The sequence below is a fragment of the Notamacropus eugenii genome, chromosome 3 (genome assembly GCF_028372415.1).
Source record: "Notamacropus eugenii isolate mMacEug1 chromosome 3, mMacEug1.pri_v2, whole genome shotgun sequence".
Taxonomy (NCBI): Eukaryota; Metazoa; Chordata; class Mammalia; order Diprotodontia; family Macropodidae; genus Notamacropus; species Notamacropus eugenii.
Window position 1 is genome coordinate 55,669,173 of NC_092874.1, and position 22,517 is coordinate 55,691,689.

A 22,517-nucleotide genomic window follows, 5' to 3' on the forward strand; every position below is an offset into this window, starting at 1 on the left:
GCAATATTAGGTGAAACAGATACTCAAATAGTCAAGATTGATACTATCTGACCTCTTTAAAAATTTCCCTGTCTCAACAGCCTAGCCTCATACAGGAAACTGGTCACCCAGTGAGATGATGGAGAATTAAATGATAAAAGTCCAATGTTCCACTTGTTCTTAATACAATTGTTAATAAATCTTGGGTTCAACCTTTGTACTTTAGTAGAGGATCAAAGTGATTTCATCAACTTGAGATCTGCTAAATTCTTTTTAAAAGACTATTTTCATTATAACCTTAACAATTTAGATAAATATCAACAAAGAGTAAGATTTGAAGAGATAATAATAAAATCTGAACTTTTTCATTGTGACCAAAGAAACCACATAAACTTTAATAAATAATAACATTAGTTTTATTTGCCACATTTCTCCTTCTGAACTCTTAAAGTTTTGCAACTTTTTTTGTGTGTGCATAGTGTAGTATGTGCTCAGGTTTTCTCATTCTACATTCTGCTTAATCACAAAGGGAGATTTGAGTGCCAGTCATCACATAATGACTCACTCTTCCCATTAGATTCTTTCTGCTTTCAGCTTCTGCTTTCTGCTTCCTTGTTTCTGAGTTAGTATCACAAGACAGTCTTCAGGGCTGATGCACAATTTCAATGGCTGGTCATAGTGCCAAATTCTTTCTCTGTGTGCATCTCCTTGCTGGCCTTGGTTTTGTAGAGGGCAGTACTCTCTAGACAGAGAACAAGGAATCAGGTATATCTTTGTGGGAAAAACTTGTTGAGAGACCATTTTCTTTCCATGTCCTTCTATCCCTCTTTTTGACAATATATTTTCCCACAGTCCTTCATATTGTTTTTCATCCTGCTGTTTCTTAGCAGGCCCCCATGCTTCTCCCTTTACCTGACTTTTTACTCCTATCCAGATTCAGCTATCTTGTATGCTAGCCCTGTGGTGGCTCAAACCAATCAATTATGCTGCACCATTACTTAGCTGATCAAACAATGGTTTGGCTCAATTAAAATTCAGCCAGACTCAGATAATAACTCAGCAGTTTACAAAGTGCTGTCTTCACACCAGTCTTGTTAGGTAGGTGAGGCAGGTGGACCAGCACCTTAGAGATCCATACAGGCAATCATAAGATTTAAATCTAGAGGGGACCTTAGTGACCATCTGCCCTAATATCCCCATTTTACAGATGAGGAAGCTGAGATCAGAGAGAGAAAGTGACTTTCCTTAAGTACCACAGATAACTAGTGAGAGATAGAAGTAAAGTGATAGTTTCCTGTCTTCCATTTTAGTACAGCCAATCACTTGTCGGGATTGTTAGATCAAAAATTTCTTTCATGTATGGGTCAGTCTAGATGGCTGCCAAGGTCCCTCCCCTCTAAAATTCTGTGATTTTATGACTCTTATCCCTATGCATATACCAAATCAGGTATAACCAAGCTATTTGATAATAATTTTACCATAATGACTTGAAAGTATTCGACAAGTATTGGTCTATTCCTTTTCTATCAGGAAAACAGGATACAAGACAACAAATGAATAAGGAATTAGCAGAATTGACTGTCAATTGTGCTGTTATATATTCTTAGAGAAGATAAGGAGATTTAAACTGCTTTCTAGAAATTCTAAAAATCTTGCTAATTGCTTGCTGATGTTTCCCCCACTTAACTCTTTTCTCTGCTGCCTTTCACAAACATCACAGATAGTCTTTTTAAGCAAGAAGTAAAATTGTATTATAAAAGTAGCGGTAGAGACAGTGAATGTGGCATAAAGAATAGCTTGCTGTGCTTGCAGTCAGGAAGACTCCAAGGCACACATCTCCCCTCTGAAATTTACTAGGTATGTGACCTTGGGCAAATCACTCAACCTCTAAATGCCTCAAGCAACTCCCCAGGACTTACCTTACATTCACCTGTGGGAGCTCCCACACTGAGACTCTGTTGATGAAATGCCAGATCCTTTGCTTAATCTCCTGTTGAAATAATATAAGCCTAATTTCTTCTTCTTATTTCCCTAACTTGGAAAAATCACATTTATGGTACATTAAAGGTATGCTTGTACTAGGTTAACTTGGAATGGATCATCATTCATTTGGCCAATTTTTCTCTTTTTTCACATTTTAGCATGGGGGCACATGTTGCTTTTATGACAGCTCTACACTTAAAAGAAAATTACAAGTTACAACCAGTGCATTTTTTTGTGTCTAGTTCAACTCCTCCACATGTGAGTAATGTGACTTATTTTATTGAAGGTTGGGGCAGAAATGGGGGGCAGGGTATGATATTTATACTTTCATGACTCTGTAATCTCTTCCATGTGTATACTTTCTTCTCAAAGATCCTGCTTTTAGCTCATCTTCTCTTTCCCATCCTATGTTTTTCTTGACCATCTCCTCTCCCAATTGCTTCATGGTATATGTACCTACAAAGCAACTCTAAAGATCTTCCCCTAATTCCTTTCGTATTACATGGCTACCAGTGGAATCCTCTGAGCATTCATCTCTTTTCCATTCCTTTCACTATGTTATTTGACTGTATTTGTTCGTTTTTATAGAGGGTAGGGATGATGTTGCTGTAGTGATGATGGAAGAGTCAGTCTCTTGGAGGAGCTAGAATGGAGTGGGATCTGATCCCAGGATAGTCATCTGGGTTTGGCTATTTTTGCAATAATCCTTGCTGAGCTCTGTAATTAAAGAATCTCATATACTAAGTGTAATTTAATTTAATTCCTTTTTCCTTAGATAATTAAAGCTCTGAAAATTTAATGTCCTATATGACTTATTATACCAATTTTGTTCAGTATTTTCAGCAAATCCACTGTCAGAACGTTCCAAATACGTCCAGTGAATTAGAAGAGTATTTGTTCCATTTTATCAAGAATGTTGGTGGCACTCCCAAGGAGCTTCTTGAAAACAAAGAACTTTTGGAAATGACTCTCCCTATTTTAAAAGCAGATATTCAAATTTTGATAAATTCCATGTAAGTAAAAGAAAAAGGGAAGGGGGAGAGCAAACAAGGGAGAAGGAGGAGAAGAGAAAGAGAGAGACAGACAGAGAGAGAGGGAGGAAGAGAAAAAGAGAGAGAGACACAGAGAGAGAGAGTTTGTTCTATCAACTAGGTTTAAAAAAACACATGTAAGGTATCCATGGTAGCTTTAGGATGGCCAGATTTCTGCTGACCACATTTTGGACACCAGATTCTCACTCTGCTATTATTTCATAGACCTGAACCTAGGAAGAACCACAGAACAAAGAGCCAGCGTTGCTTACCTTAAACTTTGATTGGTAAAATCATCTCTTCCAAACTCCTCATTTTTACAAATGGTGAAACTGAGGCACAGAGGTTAAGGGACATTCCCAAAGACAGTACCAAATGCAAGGGTAGAACCCAGACCTTTTGTCTTCCAGTTCAGAGCCTCTTCCCACTACCTTATGCAGCTTTTCCTATTTCCAACCAATTGCCCAAGAGAGAATCAGGAACTCTGATTAATATGTTCTGTACCTAACCCTTCTAACATGTAGCTACTTCAGTTTCTACCATCTCCCATCATCCTTCAAATGACACAGGGTAAATGAATACAGCAGAGCCAAAAGAACAACGTATATACCCATTCCTTTATAAATATAATTATGAAAGCTATATAAATACAAGTAATTTTTAATGTAAGAAAACTTATAAAATTGAACAATATAAGCTTCTTGAGAGTGAAGATTGCTTCATTTGCTTTTCTGGTGCCTGGCACATAGTAGGTACTTCATTATAAATCACTCTTGTTCCCCTAAAATCTGAGTTTTCATCTTGGTATATCTATGAGTCACAATCCTTGACTACACTGAAAGCTTAAATGACTTACTTGCCCAGGTTTACACCACTAATACCTGTCAGAGGCAGACTTGAACTCAGGTTATCTTGTCTAAGGTTGGTCTTCTAACAGTTACACCACATTGACTCTTTTAACCGAAGGAGACAACCAAAGTGTAGATTGGGTTACCTGTACCATCAGTTATAATCACTCATAGGTTGTTTTACTGAACTGGCATCAAGGATTATTTGGCATGAGGGATACACTGGTGAATACCCGGAGTTTTTGTATGATATGTTAAAAATAAAATTTGTCAATAAAAAGAAATTTAAAAATAAATGTAACAAAGTATAGTAGGATATGTCCATTTAATCTGATTACTAGTAGCAAAATTCTCCACAGCAAGAAAACCTGATTTCATCTCCTTTTTGTGTTTTGTTCACACACGTGCTTTATAGCTTAGTGGCATATCACCATTTATCTATTCTGTAAAATATCTTTAATAAGCATTCTTCATGTTGCATTTTTCTAAATGGGCTGGAGCCCCCCCTTCTCCATGAAGCTTCCTCTGATTAAAATAGGTAGCTCCCAAAAGATCTTTTGCTATTCTGACTTCCTTATCTTTAATAAGCATTCTTCATGTTGCATTTTTCTAAATGAGCTGGAGCCCCCCCTTCTCCATGAAGCTTCCTCTGATTAAAATAGGCAGCTCCCAAAAGATCTTTTGCTATTCTGACTTCCTGTAGCTTATCGTGTGTATACAACATATTTTGGTATTTAATCACCATAATCATGTAATTTTTCCCCCCAGGTTGGGGTATATTTTTCTCTCCCTAATGAAGAGCTTAAGCTCTCTGAGAATGGGGACTATGCCTTATGTTTCTCTTGTATCCCCCATAGCATCTACTAACTATATTCTCTCAGCATATACTAAGCTTATCATAAATTATGTCGACTGGACCCCCAAAAGCCAATGAAATAGGATGAGCTAAATCTGAAACCCCACCCACCCCATCTCTAGCTTTGGCTCAGGACTACTGCTGACCTCTTTTGGAAGCAAGTAATAAGGGAGACAACAGTGTGGCAACAACTGATTAAAAAGAAGTATGTCACCACCATGGAAGTTCCACATTTGACCTCCAACCTCTGAATTGTGTACTTTATGGACAGACTTTGCTGTCACCTTACTGCAGCTGCCAGATTCATGAAAGGGGCCCAGAACCAAGACCAAGATGGACTCAAAGTCAGTCAAGGGTCTGGACTCTTTAGACTGGTACTACCTTAGTCTGCATGAATAACAGTCTCATCCTTTCCCCAGTGAAAACATCTTCAAGTACTTAGCACAGTGCCTGGCACATAGTAGGTATTTAATGAATATTGATTCATAGTTACTAATTTCACAGGGAGAATGTAGCAAGGGAGAAGAAAAGAGGGAAATCATTTGAGCATCACTACTTTAACAACAAAGAGAGATTATGAAATCTTCAAGATTTAGGAAAAATGAAACTTTTTCTGTTCACAGCTTTGTCAAACCATCAAAGACTCCTATTTCTTGTGATATTACATGTTTTTCTGGAACTGAAGATATAGCAAAGAAAATGGAAGGTAATGGCTTCTTTTGTATTTAGCTAAATGTTACCTCACAGATCTACCCATGGAGAGAAGTCAACCTGATCTTGTTCAATTTCAATGGTGAGGATTTAAGATGTATGCAAAATAGGCCTATTGCGTCAATAGGTCTTCAAGTAAATAAAGGGACAAGACACATGTTAACAAAAGACAATTCATGTAAGCCTACTCTATAGTGAGGAATCTTTTACTTCAGTTGATCTGTCAGTTCATTATGTGGACATTCCCTCTAGTGATATAGGTCATTTTGGGCCATGTACTCCCGCCCAGACACTGGTGCATGTGCTCAAATAAATTTGCCATATCATCTACCTGACATCCTAGAGGGGGATGGTTCTTGCATTCCCCTAATTAGCATTGCAAGGATACCAGAAGAGCACTCCAGCTGCCCAGAGAGATCTTAGAGTAATAGTATATGGGAGTAAGAAATGCCTTTGGGGGTATTGCTAAACTTCTATATGGTTTTATTTGTTTCTTAGACTGGCAGGACCTAACCAGTGAGAGTGTTGAGACTCACAAGATTCCTGGAAATCACTTTTATCTCACTGACATTTCCAATGAGGCTTTCCTCATAAACTACATAACCAGATGCCTTGAAATATCATACATTGCTTAAGGTTCAGAGTTTTGATTGCTGGTAGTGGGTAAATTACACATCCTTTCCATAGTAATCTAAGGCCATCAAAGTCATTGTATATTTTTAGTACATTGTCATTTATCAACGGACTAAACACTATACTTAAAAAAAACACCTATCAGGGTGACTTGTTAAATCTAAATACCCTTCTTGCCATATGCCATAAGAAACCTGGACCCTTCTAAACCAATAAATAAGGTACTTGACAGTCAAACTATGCTGCTTCTCTACATTGGGATCATTCAAGCTTTCATTCCTCTCATTTATAGGTTTATCCCAATTGATAAAACATGAGTGTGTTTTTCCTACAATTTTACTAGTGGAAATGATGTTGAAGAAATAATTGAGATTAAATTATTCTTGTTTCCATGAATACACAAATTCACAAAGCATTTGTGATTTTATCCTTGTGAGGAATTCTTGGTATGAGAATGTTCTCCACCAACAGATCAAAACAGTTCATGTCTAAGGCCCAGAGACTGTTCTGAAGCACATAGTAGTTAAGAGGTTTGCCTATGGTCACACAGCTAGAAATGAAAACCCAGATCTTCTTACTTTGAAGTCCAATACTACCTATACCACACCAGGCTACTTTTAACATATTCAGGATCTACTTTCCTATAGCCTTTTCCTTCTTTTACAATGGAGCAGGGTAAAACTGAGAATATTTATGGTCAAGTGTTTTACTTAAGTAGGATGCAGCCTTTAGCATAGAAATTATAAAAATTCTTTATTAAATTAAACTGAAATGTTGATTTGCTTATTAGAGGAAGATTTATAATAATTTAATCAGAATTTTTTTTGAAAAGAATTGCTATTATATTCACCGGAATAATTTAAAACTGATAAAAATATAAATAAAATCAGTCCAATTTTTATTATTTCTACTTCCAAGTATTGTACAATTATGTCACAAAACTCATTGTAATGCTTTTTGGCTTTGAATCTGAACTTGGTTTTGAGTTTTAGTGCTATGGGATAAAATAAACTAAAAATTATGTGGAATTTCAAGTGTATGTTATCCTTCAACCATAATAATTATATTGTCTGGAGAACTTCCCTCTGTAATAGGGCCCATACAAAGGTAACTTGGACTACCAACTATGTCTTTCACCCAATATCTTGTAATCAGTATATGCCATAATAATGGAAGAATTATCATATAGCGGATGCTGTGGAAAAAATTCCTTGATGGACCCTGTCTTCTACTTGATCAAATAAATTCTTATGTCATTGAATTTCAATCCCTTCAAGGATACTAGACAGGCAGACCTAGAGTAAAGGTTCTTCTTGCTCTTCTTTTTAAAAATAATAATCTTTTTTCTCCACAATTACATGTACAGACAATTTTTTACATTCATTAAAAAATTTTTTTGAGTTCCAAATTATTTCTCTCCTTGCTTCACCTCCTCCCTCCCTGAGATATGAAGCAATTTGATACAAGTTATACATGTTCAATCTTGCAAAACATATTACCATTTTAGCCATGTGAAAGAAGACACAGACCCAAAGGGGGAAAGAACCCATGAGAAAAAATACAGAAAGTGAAAAGTAGTCTGCTTTGGTCTGCATTCACACTCCATCAGTTCTTTCTCTGGAGGTTGAGAGCATTTTTCATCCTGAGTCTTTTGGAATTGTCTTGGATTGTTATATTGCTGCAAATAGCTGTCATTCATAGTTGATCCTCATACAAAATTGCTGTTACTATGTACAATGTTCTAGCTCTGTTCACTTCACTTTGTATCATACAAGTCTTTCCAGGTTTTTCTGAAATCAGCCTAGAGCAAGAGTTCTTAATCTTTTTTTAAATACACTTTGGACTCCTTCAATAATTTGGGTTAAGCCTCAGAGCAATGCATTTAATGCATAAAATAAAATATGTAATATTACAAAGGCAACTAATTATACCAACATTCAGTTTATAAAATGCAATACATATTATTACTCTGTGTATGCCTTTAAATCAAGCTCATGCACCCCAAGTTAAAAATCCCTGCCACAGAGGATCTTGGGAGGCCTGATTGCTGCTCATCATAGAATTTTTGAATGGAAAGACACCTCTGTGGTCATCTAGTCCAATATCTGCAGACCAGATAAGCATGAAGCTATTTTCTCATTTTTGCCCAGTCTTCACACAAACCAATCTTTTATTTTTTCTTTTAAAAAGCCACAAATTTCTGTATAGTTAAAGAAAGTAAAAATTTATTTAAGTTTCTTCTGCACACTACAGTTCAATATTTCAACCCATATTAAGGAGTGTGGTGAAATAAGAAGAGTTAATATTACTTTTCCCCTTAAATGTTAATTTATTTTACATTATAAAGAAGTTTCATAATGAAAAAGAATTCCAGCAAGCATTATTCTAGATCCCATATTTTTCTATCAGCTCTTTTGCTTTGGAAATATAGGCACTCATGGCATCTTCCTTTGAGACACCTGAAAAGGAAAGAAACAGATTACCTTTGCTAATCTTCTGATATACCAAAGAAGAGGTATATGTTTCCCGTTTTAACAATTAAACACCTTTTTGGAGGTTCCATGCTTCCCACTTGGCTTTGCCCTTTAAATCTAGCATTCCTGGACACTCTGCCAAAAGAAACACATATTTTTTTCAGTTTACATTTTTATTAGTGGCATCATAACTGTTATTCAAAATCCCAAACATTGCCCAATTAAGAAATGTATAGATACCATACCAATATCAATGTCTCCAACAATTGATTGTTTGTAGAGTCCATAGAGTTCTTTGAGTTCTTCATCATTTGGCCTGGTTTTTAGTTTCCTGACACTTTCAGCAGCATTATGAAATTCATTCTGAAAATGGAGGGGAAAGAAAGTCACCCAGTGGTACACTTTCTGCCTTTAGGCAGAGCATAGAATTGTTTGTATGAGCCTACTGAAAAGCAGGTAGGAGACTTTGGACTCAAGGAAAATGGATCCAAACACTTAACTGGCTCGTTAATTAAACTCTAACATATCTATGTTAAGGAAATAGTCTGTCTAATTTCTACTTGATTATATAACTGTTCCTATCTGTTTTGCAAACCTTAAAATGACATATAAAACACATTATTATTATCATTATTCCTTATACGGATAGAAAAATGAAGAGATGAGTGATTCAAAGCCCTTCTGCTGTTAAAGGCTGGGCTAAATTAAGGAAAACTGTAACGTCCAAGGAAACCTAGTTATAGGCATTGTTCTTCCTTTCTCATCTGTCTATCCCTCCGATTACCACCCTCCACTTTGGAGTCAATTGTCTTGCATTGTTGTCTCCTTTCCCCCAGCCTCTTTCTAGTTTCCCTTTCTGTATGATTTCCCCTTAGAATGTGAGCTTCCTGGAGGTAGAATCTGGCTTGTTGGCTTGTCTTCACATCCCCAGCACTTTGTACTGTACATTAACAGAACTGTGCACGGTAACTGGAACATAGTGAATGAGTGCATGCACTGATTGGGAATTGGGGGACTCTTGGTCTTGAAATCTGACTCTAAAAGTAACTAGTGGGCTTATTATTTGGCTTCTCTGATCCTTCACTTCCTCATTTGTAAAAGAAGGACACTTGCAATACAAGCTTCTTATAAGGAAAGCACTTTGCAAACTTTAAAGCACATATAAATGATAATAATAATTTATTATATAATATATAATTATTGTCCAGATAATTTTTCCCCTCTTTATTTCCTTTACAAAAGGAAATTAAGTATCTTTTACATGTTTATGGGTTAGATATGCATTATTGGTAAAATATATTCTTTCACAAAGACAGGGATGGAATGAAATTATTTTCATTAGGTTCATTTTTATTTATAACTGATTGTTCCAAACCTTCATCTTCTATGTCCCATTATCTCCTTAAAAGTAAATGCTGGTGACCTCATTTGAAAGTTTGTTTTATTAAAAAAAAATTGAGAAATATTTGAATTCTCTTTACTGTAGTCTTAAAAGCAAGGAACAAGGAAAAAGGGGAGACTATTCAACACAAAATTGCAGCACCTCATTGTAATCAGCCTCTCTTTGTAAATAATGAGAATATGCTAGAATACAAAACTTTGACAAATGTTATAAGTGGAAAAACTATTATAACATCTAAAACTAGTAAAACTTCCCATAATTAAATTAGCAAAATTTTGGGAATGTCACCAAAGCAGTCCCTATGGGAAAATTCATATCTCTAAACCCTTTCATTGATAAAAAGAGATGGAACAGATCAACAAATTTGGAACCCAACAAAAAATACTGGAAAGCCAAAAATTAAAGAAACAGTATTTTGACTTTATTGCTATCTGCAACATTTAACAAGGTGCCTGGCACATAGTGAATGCTTAATAAATGCTTATAGACTGATACTCTAATGTATATTCTAACCCTTCAGATTCATTTTAATAAGCATTGGCAAAACTGGAAATCATTCTGCTAAATCTTCAGCCACAGGACGTATAGAAGGCATCAGCTAAGGCTGAAGCCAGGAGTAATATACAAAACAGTTCACGTCTCAACTAAGCAAAGGACTAGCTCAGATGTGGAGCATCAGAGAAGAAACCCACAGGAGCAAATATAGTTCAACTGAGATGTTTACCAAGTTCAAAACGTATAATCAGGTACTAAAGAGAAAAAAGTCTCCTGAGGATTTCTTGATGTCAGATTTTATTTTAAGATCATGTAATCAATGGTGGGTCAAACTACTTACAGGTCACATGTGGCCCCCTAGATCCTCAAGTACAGCCCTCTCACTGAATCCACTGGATTCAGATGCCACATGTGGCCTCGAGGCTGAAGGGTCCCCAATCCTGATCTAATTAATTCTTCAAGTCTAGGTTTTTTCCATAGTCTAAATTCTAACTGTTGGCTTGTCTATCTTCACAAGGCAAAACTCTCAGTCACTCTAGTTTAGCCTTTTGGAAATCCCTCAAACACTATACTCGCTTTTTTTTCCCTCCAACAAATTGCAGGATTGAGGAAAGGAGTAAGCAGGTTTTAGGCACACCTCCCACTACTGACTGTTTTGTTTCATTGAGAAAACAGTATAAAAAAATTTTTGTAGTGGTCGCCAGCCTCTCATTCACTTGGAAATCGATGCACAAGAGTTCTTCATGAGCCAAGAAGTATTACTTCCCCATCAACCCCAGTTTAGATCCTATTTGGGGGTAGGAGTGAGTCTAATAAGTAATTTCTACAATTTCTTCAGAACAGAGAATTCTGTTCTGAAAACTACCTCAACAAATGCAAACCAGCAACTGCTTTCCTTTTTATAGTCTTTAGAGAATTTCCTTCAGAATACTGACTGAGTTGCCCCAGAGTCAACACCTAGATTTTTGCCAAAGACTAGATTCGAATTCAAATCCTTCTGATTCCAATGCTATTCCCTATCCACTCTGCCATGCAGACTCTCCTGAATAATAATACTGCTGTTACATCACAATGATTAGGAATAATCTTATGATTTTCAATTCCAAATAGTATCTAAGAATTGGCTGTCCTAGGCTTCTCCATCTGTCTTTTGAAATTTATATGAAACCAATGTTATGTCTAAATGATATTTACAATCATCACATATTAATAATGGTTTCTTATCTATTTTTCTCCTGGTAGAGTCCATAAATCAAATCTTAACAGCATATTAAAATAATTGGTGTTATTATTCTATTAAAGGTTGAATTCCCATGACTCACCGGGATGTGAAGGTGATACTGAGTTCTTACAATCTATGCCCAGAAGAATGCAAGTTATAACAGATCCTACAAAACTGGAAAGGCAGCAAGAACAGGCCTGATAATAGACCATATGTGTGTTGTCACAGAGTCACAGACTCTTAGAGTTGACTGGTCACCTAGGCCAACCCATACTTTTATAGGAATCTTCTTTACAATTTATTCCAATGTGTGGTCATCCAGCCTTTGCTTGAATTTCTCTGGTAAGGAAGAACCAACTATCTCCTGAATCAACCAATTTTACTTTTGAATAACACTTGCAGCAGGTCCTTCCTTATAAGATGCCTAAATTAACCTATCTGCAACCCATCATTCCTAGCTGTGCCTTCTGGAGCCAAGATAAAGAAGTTTGACGGTTGTAATAATGACAATATAAATAATGGCATGTATACGGTGCTTTAAAGTTTGCAAAATGCTCTTGATGAATGATAAAAAAGCACTTATTAAGTACTTACTGTATATAAAGCATGACCAGGGGAGGTAGGTATATTATTATTTCCATTTACTAAATGAGGAAACTGAGGCAGACAGGGGTTAGGTAATGTGTCCAGGGTCTAACAGCTAGTAAGTATCTGAAGCAAGATTTGAACTCTGATCTTCCTGACTCCAGGCCCAGCACTCTATCTATCATGTCCACTTCTATCCTCAAATCTTTTCTTCTCCAAATACACTTTCCTATTTCCTTCAAGGAATCCTTGCATAGCATGGTAAAAAGCAAGCAAGGTCACATGGGATTTAAACACAGGACCACACATATCCAAAGTTAGACTCAGACCCTTACACCAGCGTGGCTACTACTTATTTCCAAGAACCAACCTAGGCTAAATTGGAGGGGTTCGGTTAGGGTCTATTCTAGCAGCACTAATGACCTGCTGGTCTGTCTCAAAGATGCTGAAGACTCCAATATATTCAGCTCTAAGCAAAAAACCCTTAGTGAACACTGGACTGCTTACAGTATTTTTAGCATGCCCTTGAGTCTGGTAACTGGCTCAGGAGAAATTAATTAAAAGATAAATGTAATCTGTGAGCAAATTAATGGCACTTTTATTCTTTGTTTTGCCATGAAGCCCCTTATGAGCTAATATTCATCTTCTATGGGAAGAACCTCTAGAGTCCAGACAAAGCCATGAGAATGGATTCAACAAATTTATAATATCAGAATGGGATGAGTCAGACTTCCTCCCAATTTCTTATCTCCCTCCTTAGCTCACTCAGTGGACTGGAATCCTCAAGGATGCTATAGTATAAACCTAGAAAAGGAATTAACAGTTAACAATTTGCTGCCTCACCAGTCACTGTCCTAAAACCCCAGGAAAATAGAGGAAACTGTTTAAACATTACTGATACATGTCAGAGACGGATCTTTCCTTATATTAAAAAGAAAGAAGCTGGGAAGCCATATTTATTGCTGTCTCCTTACCCCCCAGCTAAAGCATCATTTAAATTAAAGCTAAAATCATATTTGGCAAACAATCCCTCAGCATTCAAATGGATAAATGATTCCATTAAGCAACTAAATTCATCCATGAACTTTGGGATACATTTGGTAGCTAACTTCTTCTAACAAGCCCATCAAGTTACAGCTCAACTCTTAAAAAGTTTGTCTCAATTTCCTCACTTACAAAATGAGGATAATAACCTCCCACGGCTATTGTGAAGGTAAAATGAGATAATATGCATAAAACTGCTTTGCAAGCCTTAAAATGCTACATAAATGCTATTATTATATTACTCAAAACCAGATGTTCTATAGGGCCATACAGAGATTCTTTTATGACCAACAGAGCTTATTGCCTGTGATACTTGCCTTTACAGTTTGTCAGACCAAAACTGCATCTTTCCTATTCTATGAGGCAGAACTCAGAGGTTTTATCCAAGTACGTATACAAATACATATGCATAGATTCATAAGTTCATTGAGTTAGAGCTGGAAGAGGATATTGAAGATATCTTTATATAGTGCATTAAGGTTTACAAAGCTCTTTATAAGTATTCTTATTTTATTCTCATAAGGAGCCTGGGAGGTGGGTGCTGGGATTATTTTCATTCCAGAGTTGAGGAAACTGAGGCAGACAAAGGTAAAATGACTTGCTCAGGGCAATAAAGCTAATCAGTGTCTGAAGACAGATTTGAATTCATGTTTTCCTTACTCCAGGTCCATCTTTTTATACACTGTGCCACCTACTTTGGAGGGCACTGAATTCAACCCGCTCATTTTGCACATGAGGAAATTGAAGCACAGAGATTAGGTGACTTGCCCAGGGTCACACAGCTAGTAAGTGTTTAAGGCAAGGTTTGAATTCAGGCTGTCACAACTCCAAGTCCAGCACCTTCTCTATTGTTTTACCTTACCACAAACTTCTTTTAAAGAAAAATGTTGACTCGATCCACAAGTACCTTTTGTGGCCTGGGTGTGAGCCAGCCCTTGTCTGAGTAAAAATTACAAGTCAGCTTCTTGATCCTTCACAATAGGAACTAGCACTTCTGTCTTCCATACATTTAAGATCAAGAGTACAAGGGATAATTTTTTAATTAACAGCTCAGTATCTGGGCACTTTAATGCAGTTTTCCAAAGACTGTATCTTCCTCTCCAAACTGGAAGTTCAGTGGCCACTCACAGTCTGATCCCAAAACTGATCAGCAAAGGTTATTGACCTGGATAAGCCAATTTGACCCTACTCTGGCAGTTTGATGGCTTTCTTTTAACTCCACTGCAGCCAGAATTTTCTATCTCAGGTGACCAACCAGCTCCAGCATCCCCCAGTTGTGGAGAAGGCAGATACGTACCACCACACCTGGCCAATTGGGTCCTTCTCAAAGAATTCAGCTATGAATTGGTCAGTGGCAATCTAATCCTTGCCAAAGGCTTGAATGAGAAATTCAAACATTTGAAAGAGCCATTCTAATAAACACATCATTCATTTCTTTAACTTCTACAAACATCATCAGAAACGGATGGCTTTAGAACAGGTTATCTTCGTGTCCTATAGAAATGACTTCACTGATATTCTGGGTTATACTCCAAAAAAGGTAAAGTGCTTATCCATAATATTGATACAAGAACATGTAAGCAATATTTTTGTATCTTCTATAGAAGTGTGCTTGGAGGTGATTGTCTATTACATTATCTAATGCCACCATATAAGAATATTCTTCTTTGAATCCAGTTACAAGAAAAAGTTTATTTCTGATAAAAGAAAACTTGCCAGTTTGTCTGTAATCAAGAATGATAAAATACAACAAATTCCCATCTTCAGATTAACTGCCAGGAAATTCAAAGCTAAATTCAGCCCTCAACTGTAGTAGTTAACTTATTTTAAGTGCCAAATAAAAACTGCCCTTTTTGATTGTTTATTTTTCCTATATTGATTTTTAAGAGTCTTTTTGTGAAGTGCATAATGCAGTATGTAGTGACAAGTGAATACATTTTTAAAAATATCGTACAGTAAATATGATTATTCAGTCTACAGACAGTTCCTTTTTTCTTTCCCTCGGCTTCATCTCTTCTCACGCTTGTTTTCTGTCTGCAGAGCTCTCTCAATTAACAGGAAAGAGGCACTCCAAAACTGCAGACAGTTCCTAATTTACCAACAGCTTGTCTTCTGAAAGTGGGTAAATCACTTGTTTGGGACCTTAGCCACACTTCCCCGGTGAAATACAATGTAAGTGGGGCTTATCTTTGCCCATGTAACTGAAAATGTCAAAGACCATCTACTGAGTTGTAGTAGGGTTGCCACCTGAATTAATGGAGAGAATACATGTCCAGACAAAATCACTTAATAAGTGGTAATTGACTTGTTGATAACTTGTTCTGGGCTAAGTGATTGTGGAGGAATACACCCTTGGGCTCTTTCCTTATAAAATTATGAAATCCTTGAAATGCTGAAACATGAATAATTGGAATTATACAACGTTATGCATTTTTATGTCTTAAAAGGGCTTTTAATTCTCATTGTTTCTATAGGGACTCAGTACACCAAAACTTGTCTGCCTGCAAGAAAGGAGTCTTCCTTCCCAACCTCTGCAACAACCATGAGCTACAGGGGGAGAAATTATTTCTATGGAGAAGAATCTCTTGCCATGTGATGTAAGTTAGGGAATACCTAGATATTTCAAAGAGCCATAATTTTGTTGGTATAAGTACACCTGGCACCAATGCCAATTTCAAGCACTGATCTTTAAAATTGTTGTAACCAAAAAATCATCTTTCCAAAGGCTGGGAAATAAAGTTAGTAGGGATAGTAAAATATTAGATGATGGAGTCAGGATCCAAAAAGATCTTAACAGGTTAGAATAGTAGGCTAGATGTAAGAAGAAATTTAATAAGGATAAATGTAGTCTTACATCTGAGTAAATGAAGATTAATTTGAAGTACTATAGTATAGTAGAGTGATTCTGGATTTGGAGTTGGAGAACCTGAATTTAAATCCCAGCTCTGCCACTTACTACCTTTGTGACCTTAGACAAGTGACCTCTCTAGGCCTCAGTTTCCTTATATCAAAATATGGAGAGAGGGGAGGCTGAGGTTTCCGAGGTTACTTTCATGAACATCATATATATATATCTATATGAGTCTATCTATAAGATGACAGAGATGTGATTAGAGGGTGTTTACATGATAATTTTGTGGTATATGTGAAAAGAGTAACAAGCTACGCATAGTAGTTTTGCAGTTTCATGTATAATCATTTTTTTTGTACTACATTATGGAAATGCTTATTTTATTCCATAAATTAAAAAGAAAAATTGAAAAAAAATTAAAAATGAAATTAAGTTTAAAAATTTTTAAAAATGAAAATGATCTGGGGGTCTTAGAGGATTGCAATCTCAATATAAGCCAACAGTGGCAATGACTGGCTGCATTAGGTTGGAAGTATAATGTCTAGGACTAGGGAGGCCAGGATTCTACTCTACTCTACTCTAATTGAAACATATGTGGGATATTGTGTTCAATTCTGGACACCATGTTTTAAGAAGCTGCAGAAATATACAGAGGAGGGAGACCAGAGTCATGAAAGGCCTTGAGATTATTTCATATGAGCAACACTGAAGGAACTAGGGGTGTTTAGCCAGAAGGAGAGAAGATTTAGGAAGAATGTGGTAGCTAACTTCAAATACAGTATTTGAAAGGTTGCCACGTGAAAAAGGTATCTGACTTAATCTTGTTGGCTACAGAAGAAACTAGGAACAATGCGTGGAAGTTGAAAAAAAAGAGCAAATTTAGGCTTTCTGTAAGGAAAACTGCTTAACACTTTGAACTATCCAAAAGTGGGGATAGTGAGGTCTCCTTGGAGGTTTTCAAAGGAATTTCTTGTCAGGCATGTTGTAGAGAGGAGTCTTGTTCAGATATGGGTCAAAATAGATGGCCTCTAAAAGTTCTTCCCACTGGGACTTTCTGATGGGGGAAGTCACCAACTCCCAGGGCAGTTCAGTCCATTTTTGGACAGCTCAAAGAAGAGAGGAAGGAGAAGTTCACTCAGTTTTCTACTGGAGCATACCAATGAGCAAATTGGGTTTATGCTGCCAGCCATGTCTTCAACCTAACAATCTCTTAGTGTTTTCCTGAGTTCCTGTGTTCTCTAGAGTGTTTGCTGTCATCTCCTATGTTGGGATTTGCAGCTGTATTCTAACTGGCAGGGAGATGTTCAAAAAATTCACCTCTCCCCACGAGTCTTGGTAAAATCAAGGGCTGCTTTTACAGGTTATGTGCGATAATTCAGGGCTTTTGGAATTCTCTTTAATTTATGTCAAACAAAGGGATTTTTTTTACCCTGTTCATTAGCAGTTTACCTAGACAATGGGTAGAGGGGAATAACGAGAACCTAAAACTCATCTTATCAGCTAGATACTCAAATAAGCAGTGATCCAGAATGGTATCATCTTTCAGCAGGGAAGTCAGTAATCCATCCAATTTTGCTACCTCATTAATAGAGCTTATGGAAGACTTGGTGAGAGAGAAAACAGAAATTATAGTCTGAACTAAGGTGGAATTTGGGGTCATGATTGTGTTGAATTATTCCTTCGCATCTCCATATATGGTTTATTCTAAAGAGTTGATTATAGAAAGAAACTATCTGGAAGAACAGTTCAAATCATCTTCTTCAATTTTCATTAAGTAATTATATTCACCTTGGCATTAACTAGCACAAAATCAACAAACTGATTACTCTGCAGTTATGCTGATGGGGAGGGTAAGGTTCCAATGGAAATTGCTTAGCAAAAATCAACTCTGTAAGGACTCTTTTCGAATGTTATGTTCGTAGATATTCCTAACACTTAAATAGTTTATTAAAGGTGAAAAATAGTGTCATAGAGGCATCTAAGGATATGAAAAAATAATTGAATTTGGAATCAGAAGACCAGGCCTTAATCTTAGCTGTTATTGTCTATGTTACTGCCTTCTGTCTCATGCTCAATTTTCAAAGTAGCTTGTTGGTTCAAATGATCTCTAAGGCACCTTCTTTTTAGCTCATAATCCTACAATCCCAGTTATCTGTTTGTGTGTGTCCCTTTCTTTTCTGTAGTGTTAATGGTCTTTGATATTCTATTGTTAAGAATGATCTAAATAAATAGAATTGTGATCAATTTTCAAATAGAATTCAAGGAAATTGTCCCCCTAAAAGGTGGAATTGTAGTAAAAGACACTTGTTTCAGTATTGTAAAGAAGAGGAACTTTCTGCAGGACTTGGGTTTTTTGGGTTGGAATTTGTTGTAGTGGGGAGAGGGTAAATGTATGCAGACCAGGCAACGATTGATGAAGACAATTACATAAATCTCAGAGAGAAATTATTTCGCTTGGCATTGCTTTGTCTGGAAGACGCTTATTCCCTTGTTTTCCTGCTGGCACTGGTAGCACCATAATAGGGGAGGGGGACTTGGGCAGGCACGAGAGTTCGGTGGCCAATTTAAGGCATCCAGTCAAAACAAGTGCAGAATGGAAGGCATCCCTTCACAGCGGAGCGCTCTCTCTCTCTCTCTCTCTCTCTCTCTCTCTCTCTCTCTCTCTCTCTCTCTCTCTCTCTCTCTTTCTCAACAGAGAGGGATGAAAGTCCTCCGCATCCCTCCTAGTCTCCCTTCGGAAAACCGCATATAAATGCCTTTCAAATGTCCCTTACGTTCATTGAAATTAGGGGGTTAAAGACCCGTCCCTCTCCCCTCCCCTCCCCAAGCACCCAGCTGGCAGTAGAGTGAGTAGAACTCGGAGCTGCAGCCCATCTCCTTTAAGAGTTGTGGGCTTTGCTTGGCCCGGTTCCTGAAGCCTGCGTTGTCCTAGATGTCTGAGGTCGATGGACTGACTCCTGCTAGCGCTCCTGATAAAGTATTCCGGGCATCCTGGGCATCCCGGGCATCCCGCAGGTGGAACAAGGCTGGGGACTGGGCCAGAGTAGAGCAGGGCCCCCGAAGCTCCAGAGCCCAAGGTTCTGACAGACGATCGTGACTTGGGAGGGGTCATATCCCCCGACCGCCTCCTCCCTCCCGGTCACCCAGCCTTCTTCCTGCGTTGTAGCAGATGCGCATCCGGAGGGCACTGGAGGCCACAGATTTACCTGCAGAGACATGATTGCGACTCCACTGCTCTAAGCACCAGGCTTCGGCTCCCGAGGCAGCTGCTGCTTCCGCGGTCTTGGATGGACAGCTCTCCCGCATCCCCGCTGGTTTCTCAGCCCCTTCTTAAAGCCCCGAGTCCACCCAGGGAGGGCCCTGAGGCTCCTATTGGCCCGGAGGTTTGTGACTCGGTACCGAGGGAGCTGAATGACATCAGCACCCGTCTCCCGCACCTGCTAGAGGCACTGGGCGCTGCTGTTGCCTCCGCTATCCTGCAGGTCTCTTGGGGCTGTGGATGGAAGAAGGAACCTCAGGCTGCCAGCTGTGCCAGTGGCAGCAGCAGAAAAGCTGTAGGGACCGCGGGAGAGAACTTCAGCGAGTCAATGAATGTCGTTCTGTTCTTGGCTTCCGTCCCCGAACTTCTCAAGGGTTTGCGGGCTGGAAGACCAGGGGGACCATTCAAAGGGCACTGACCTCACTTGGGCTCTCTCCTTTTATTTTTTTTCAATTATCTTTTCACCTTAGAGATTCCTCAAAATAGAATAAGAGTCAAGAGACCTGGGTACAAATCCCAGTTCTGCCCCTTGCCATCCTGTGGCCTTCCACACAATAATTTCACAACTTTAAGCCTCAATTGCCTTATCTCCAAAATGAAACAGTGGGACAAGTGAGAGGTTTTCAACCAATTTGTGTCATGGACTCTTAGCAGTCTCCTGAAGTTTACAGACTCTTTTCAGAATAATGTTTTTCAGTAATTGTAGGGAATGTTAAATTTAAGTTAGAGATTAAAGGGGAGAAATGCATTCTTCCCCTTCCCATCCACAGACACCCTGAAATCTACTGGCAGACCTCTGACCCCACATTATGAACCTAAGACTAGATCATCTCTGAATGGGCCCTCCCAAATCCAAATTCAGGCTTTCAACTAGCTTTTGGGGGAGTTAAACTATGGTTGTAACAAGAACTAGGCAGGTCAAACACCACCTCAAATTTTAAAGCTGAAGAGTGAAGAAATATCTGAAATACAGCTAGATAATCTCAAACTTGCCAAGCCATTACAATAAACAACTAGGACCAGAGCCACTTGTCACAAAAAGGCACAGCAACAGTAGCCTGGTCCCTTGGTGATGAAACTTCTTTGGTCATGATCACCCTTGCATTATGGGGAAATGTTTTTTGAGTGGCCCTCATTCCAATGTAGCCCCTTTCTGTTTCTGAAGTAATGGTGGCAAAGTGGGAGGGAAGGATACAGAAGATACTGAGAAGCAGCTTTTAGATTGTCAACAGATTTTCATTTGACTGCTTATACTCTAAAGTGACATCCAAAGTGGTCAATGAATGAACATATTGCTTGAGCGACCAACAAACCTGTCCGGTGCTGAGGGAAAGAAAGAAAAGATGAGAGAGTAAGAGAATTGGAAGCCAAAGGAAGACTTTGAAATAAGAAAGGGAAAGTAATGAGGGGGAAAGTGGCCACATTGGATCACTAGCAAAGAATCCCTGAGGCTGAGATGGTGAGACAACATTATTCAGGAGAGACACAGGCAAGAACTGCTACAACCATCAGGACTCCTGAGACTGGAGCCATCATTCTAATCTATTCTTTTCTCTTTCTGTCCAGGCTGATGCCTCTCCCTCCTTCTTGAGGGAAGGCTAATCTCTCTCTATTTATTAAAAGTTTACTTATATTATACAAGAGACATTCTGTCTCTTATACCAGCAACTGTGATAAAAGCTGTTGACTACTGTATTGACAATTTATACATGTTATTAATTGGAAAGCAGTGGAGAGGGGCAGTTGTGGCTTGGTAAGGAAGAGAAAGAGATGTAAAGCTACAAGTCCTTTTTGCTGAGATTCCACTGAATGGGAGATCAGGCCTGTAGAAGAAAGCTATTAATTCATGGTTACAATTTCCCAGTTCAGACATAATATCAAAAAAAGATTATATGAAATCTGCAGTATAAAAGCTTGATTCCTTCCTTCCTGAGTAACTTGGAACAAATATTCTTCTGCCAGGAATCCTTTAAGCAACAAACCAACTAATCAACAAACCTTTATTAAGCACCTATGGGGCAGGAATTGTGCTAAGCACTGGGGATACAAAAGGAGGCTAAAGACAGTCCCTGTCTCCAAGAAACTCATAATGAAATAAGGGAGACAATAAATACATATGTCCAAACAAGCTATATACAGGATGAATAGGAAATAATAAGAGAGAGAGGGCACTAGAATGGAGTGTTTAAGGAAAGCTTCCTGTAGAAGATGGGATCTTAACTGGAATTTAAAGGAGGACAGTAGGTGGAGGTGAGGAGGGAGAGCATTGCTGGCATGGGGAACAGCTAGAGAATGCTGGAAACTGAAAGATGGTGTCTTGTTTCTGGAACAGCAAAAAAGTAAAAGTATGATGTGTTGGGGAGCAAGGTGTAAGAAGACTGGAAAGGGAAGAGACAGATAGTTGTGAAAGATTTTGAACATCAGACAGAGGATTTTCTATTTGATCCTGGAGAAAATTGAGAACCAACTAGAGTTTATTGAGTAGGGGGGAGGGTGACCTGGTCAGACCTATGCTTTAGGAAAATCACTTTAGTGACTGGAGGATGCTAGCCTGAGGGAGTGGAAGGGTGGTGTTTTTTTTCTGCAGTAATAGGGAAAGTGGTGGGGGAAGTTTAGGAGGGGAAAGAAATAATGATTTGGATGTCCTCACTATCTGGGCATCACTGAGGTAGGACTCCACCATCTTTATTATCTGGGCTTGGTTCAAGAGAAAAACCATTTGTAGAGTGAAAGAGTGGCCTATCCACAGGAAAGATAGGGAGTGATCTGAATAAATGGCAAATCCCTGTTCACTAGCACATCACCACTACACTGCTAGCTATGTTAAGTATTATGTAAACCATAAGGTGCTAAATAGCTGTCATTTATTCCTGTTGGAATGAGAGTATCATCTGGTAGCATAAAAGCTTGATTTTTGTCCTGACTCACCTTCAATAAATTTGGCTCCCAACAGAGGGAGCTTTGCTTCTGCACTACAGCAAGAAAATCCTTAGAAAAGATGTCTCTTAATCAGTTATTGTGTACTAGGAAAGAATTAGGGTTGAAGATATAGAATTGAGATGAGGGTTCCTTTTTTCCTGGGCATTTCCTTTCTCATTTAAAAGTGACATCCATTATGTCTGTATTTCCCCTCCTCATTGGGAA

At 38.2% G+C, this 22,517-nt stretch overlaps 2 protein-coding genes across 2 annotated transcripts in view; one reads left to right on the forward strand and one right to left on the reverse strand.

Annotated features, from left to right (window-relative positions):
* OLAH (oleoyl-ACP hydrolase) overlaps positions 1-7,057 on the forward strand; it is a 33,400-nt gene extending 26,343 nt beyond the window's left edge. Inside the window, exons 4-7 of the mRNA XM_072650520.1 lie at positions 2,121-2,220; positions 2,806-2,975; positions 5,321-5,403; positions 5,907-7,057. Of these exons, the coding sequence (XP_072506621.1) occupies positions 2,121-2,220; positions 2,806-2,975; positions 5,321-5,403; positions 5,907-6,043 (490 nt within the window). The 3' untranslated portion in view covers positions 6,044-7,057. The remainder of the gene's footprint in view (positions 1-2,120; positions 2,221-2,805; positions 2,976-5,320; positions 5,404-5,906) is intronic.
* Positions 7,058-8,244: 1,187 nt separating this feature from the next.
* ACBD7 (acyl-CoA binding domain containing 7) lies at positions 8,245-19,538 on the reverse strand. Its single transcript, XM_072651585.1, has 4 exons — positions 19,321-19,538; positions 8,761-8,878; positions 8,588-8,650; positions 8,245-8,500 (listed from the first exon to the last, which is right to left on the reverse strand). The coding sequence occupies exons 1-4, from the start codon at positions 19,330-19,332 to the stop codon at positions 8,427-8,429; spliced, it is 267 nt and encodes an 88-aa protein (XP_072507686.1). The 5' UTR covers positions 19,333-19,538; the 3' UTR covers positions 8,245-8,426.
* Between the last annotated feature and the right edge of the window lie 2,979 nt (positions 19,539-22,517).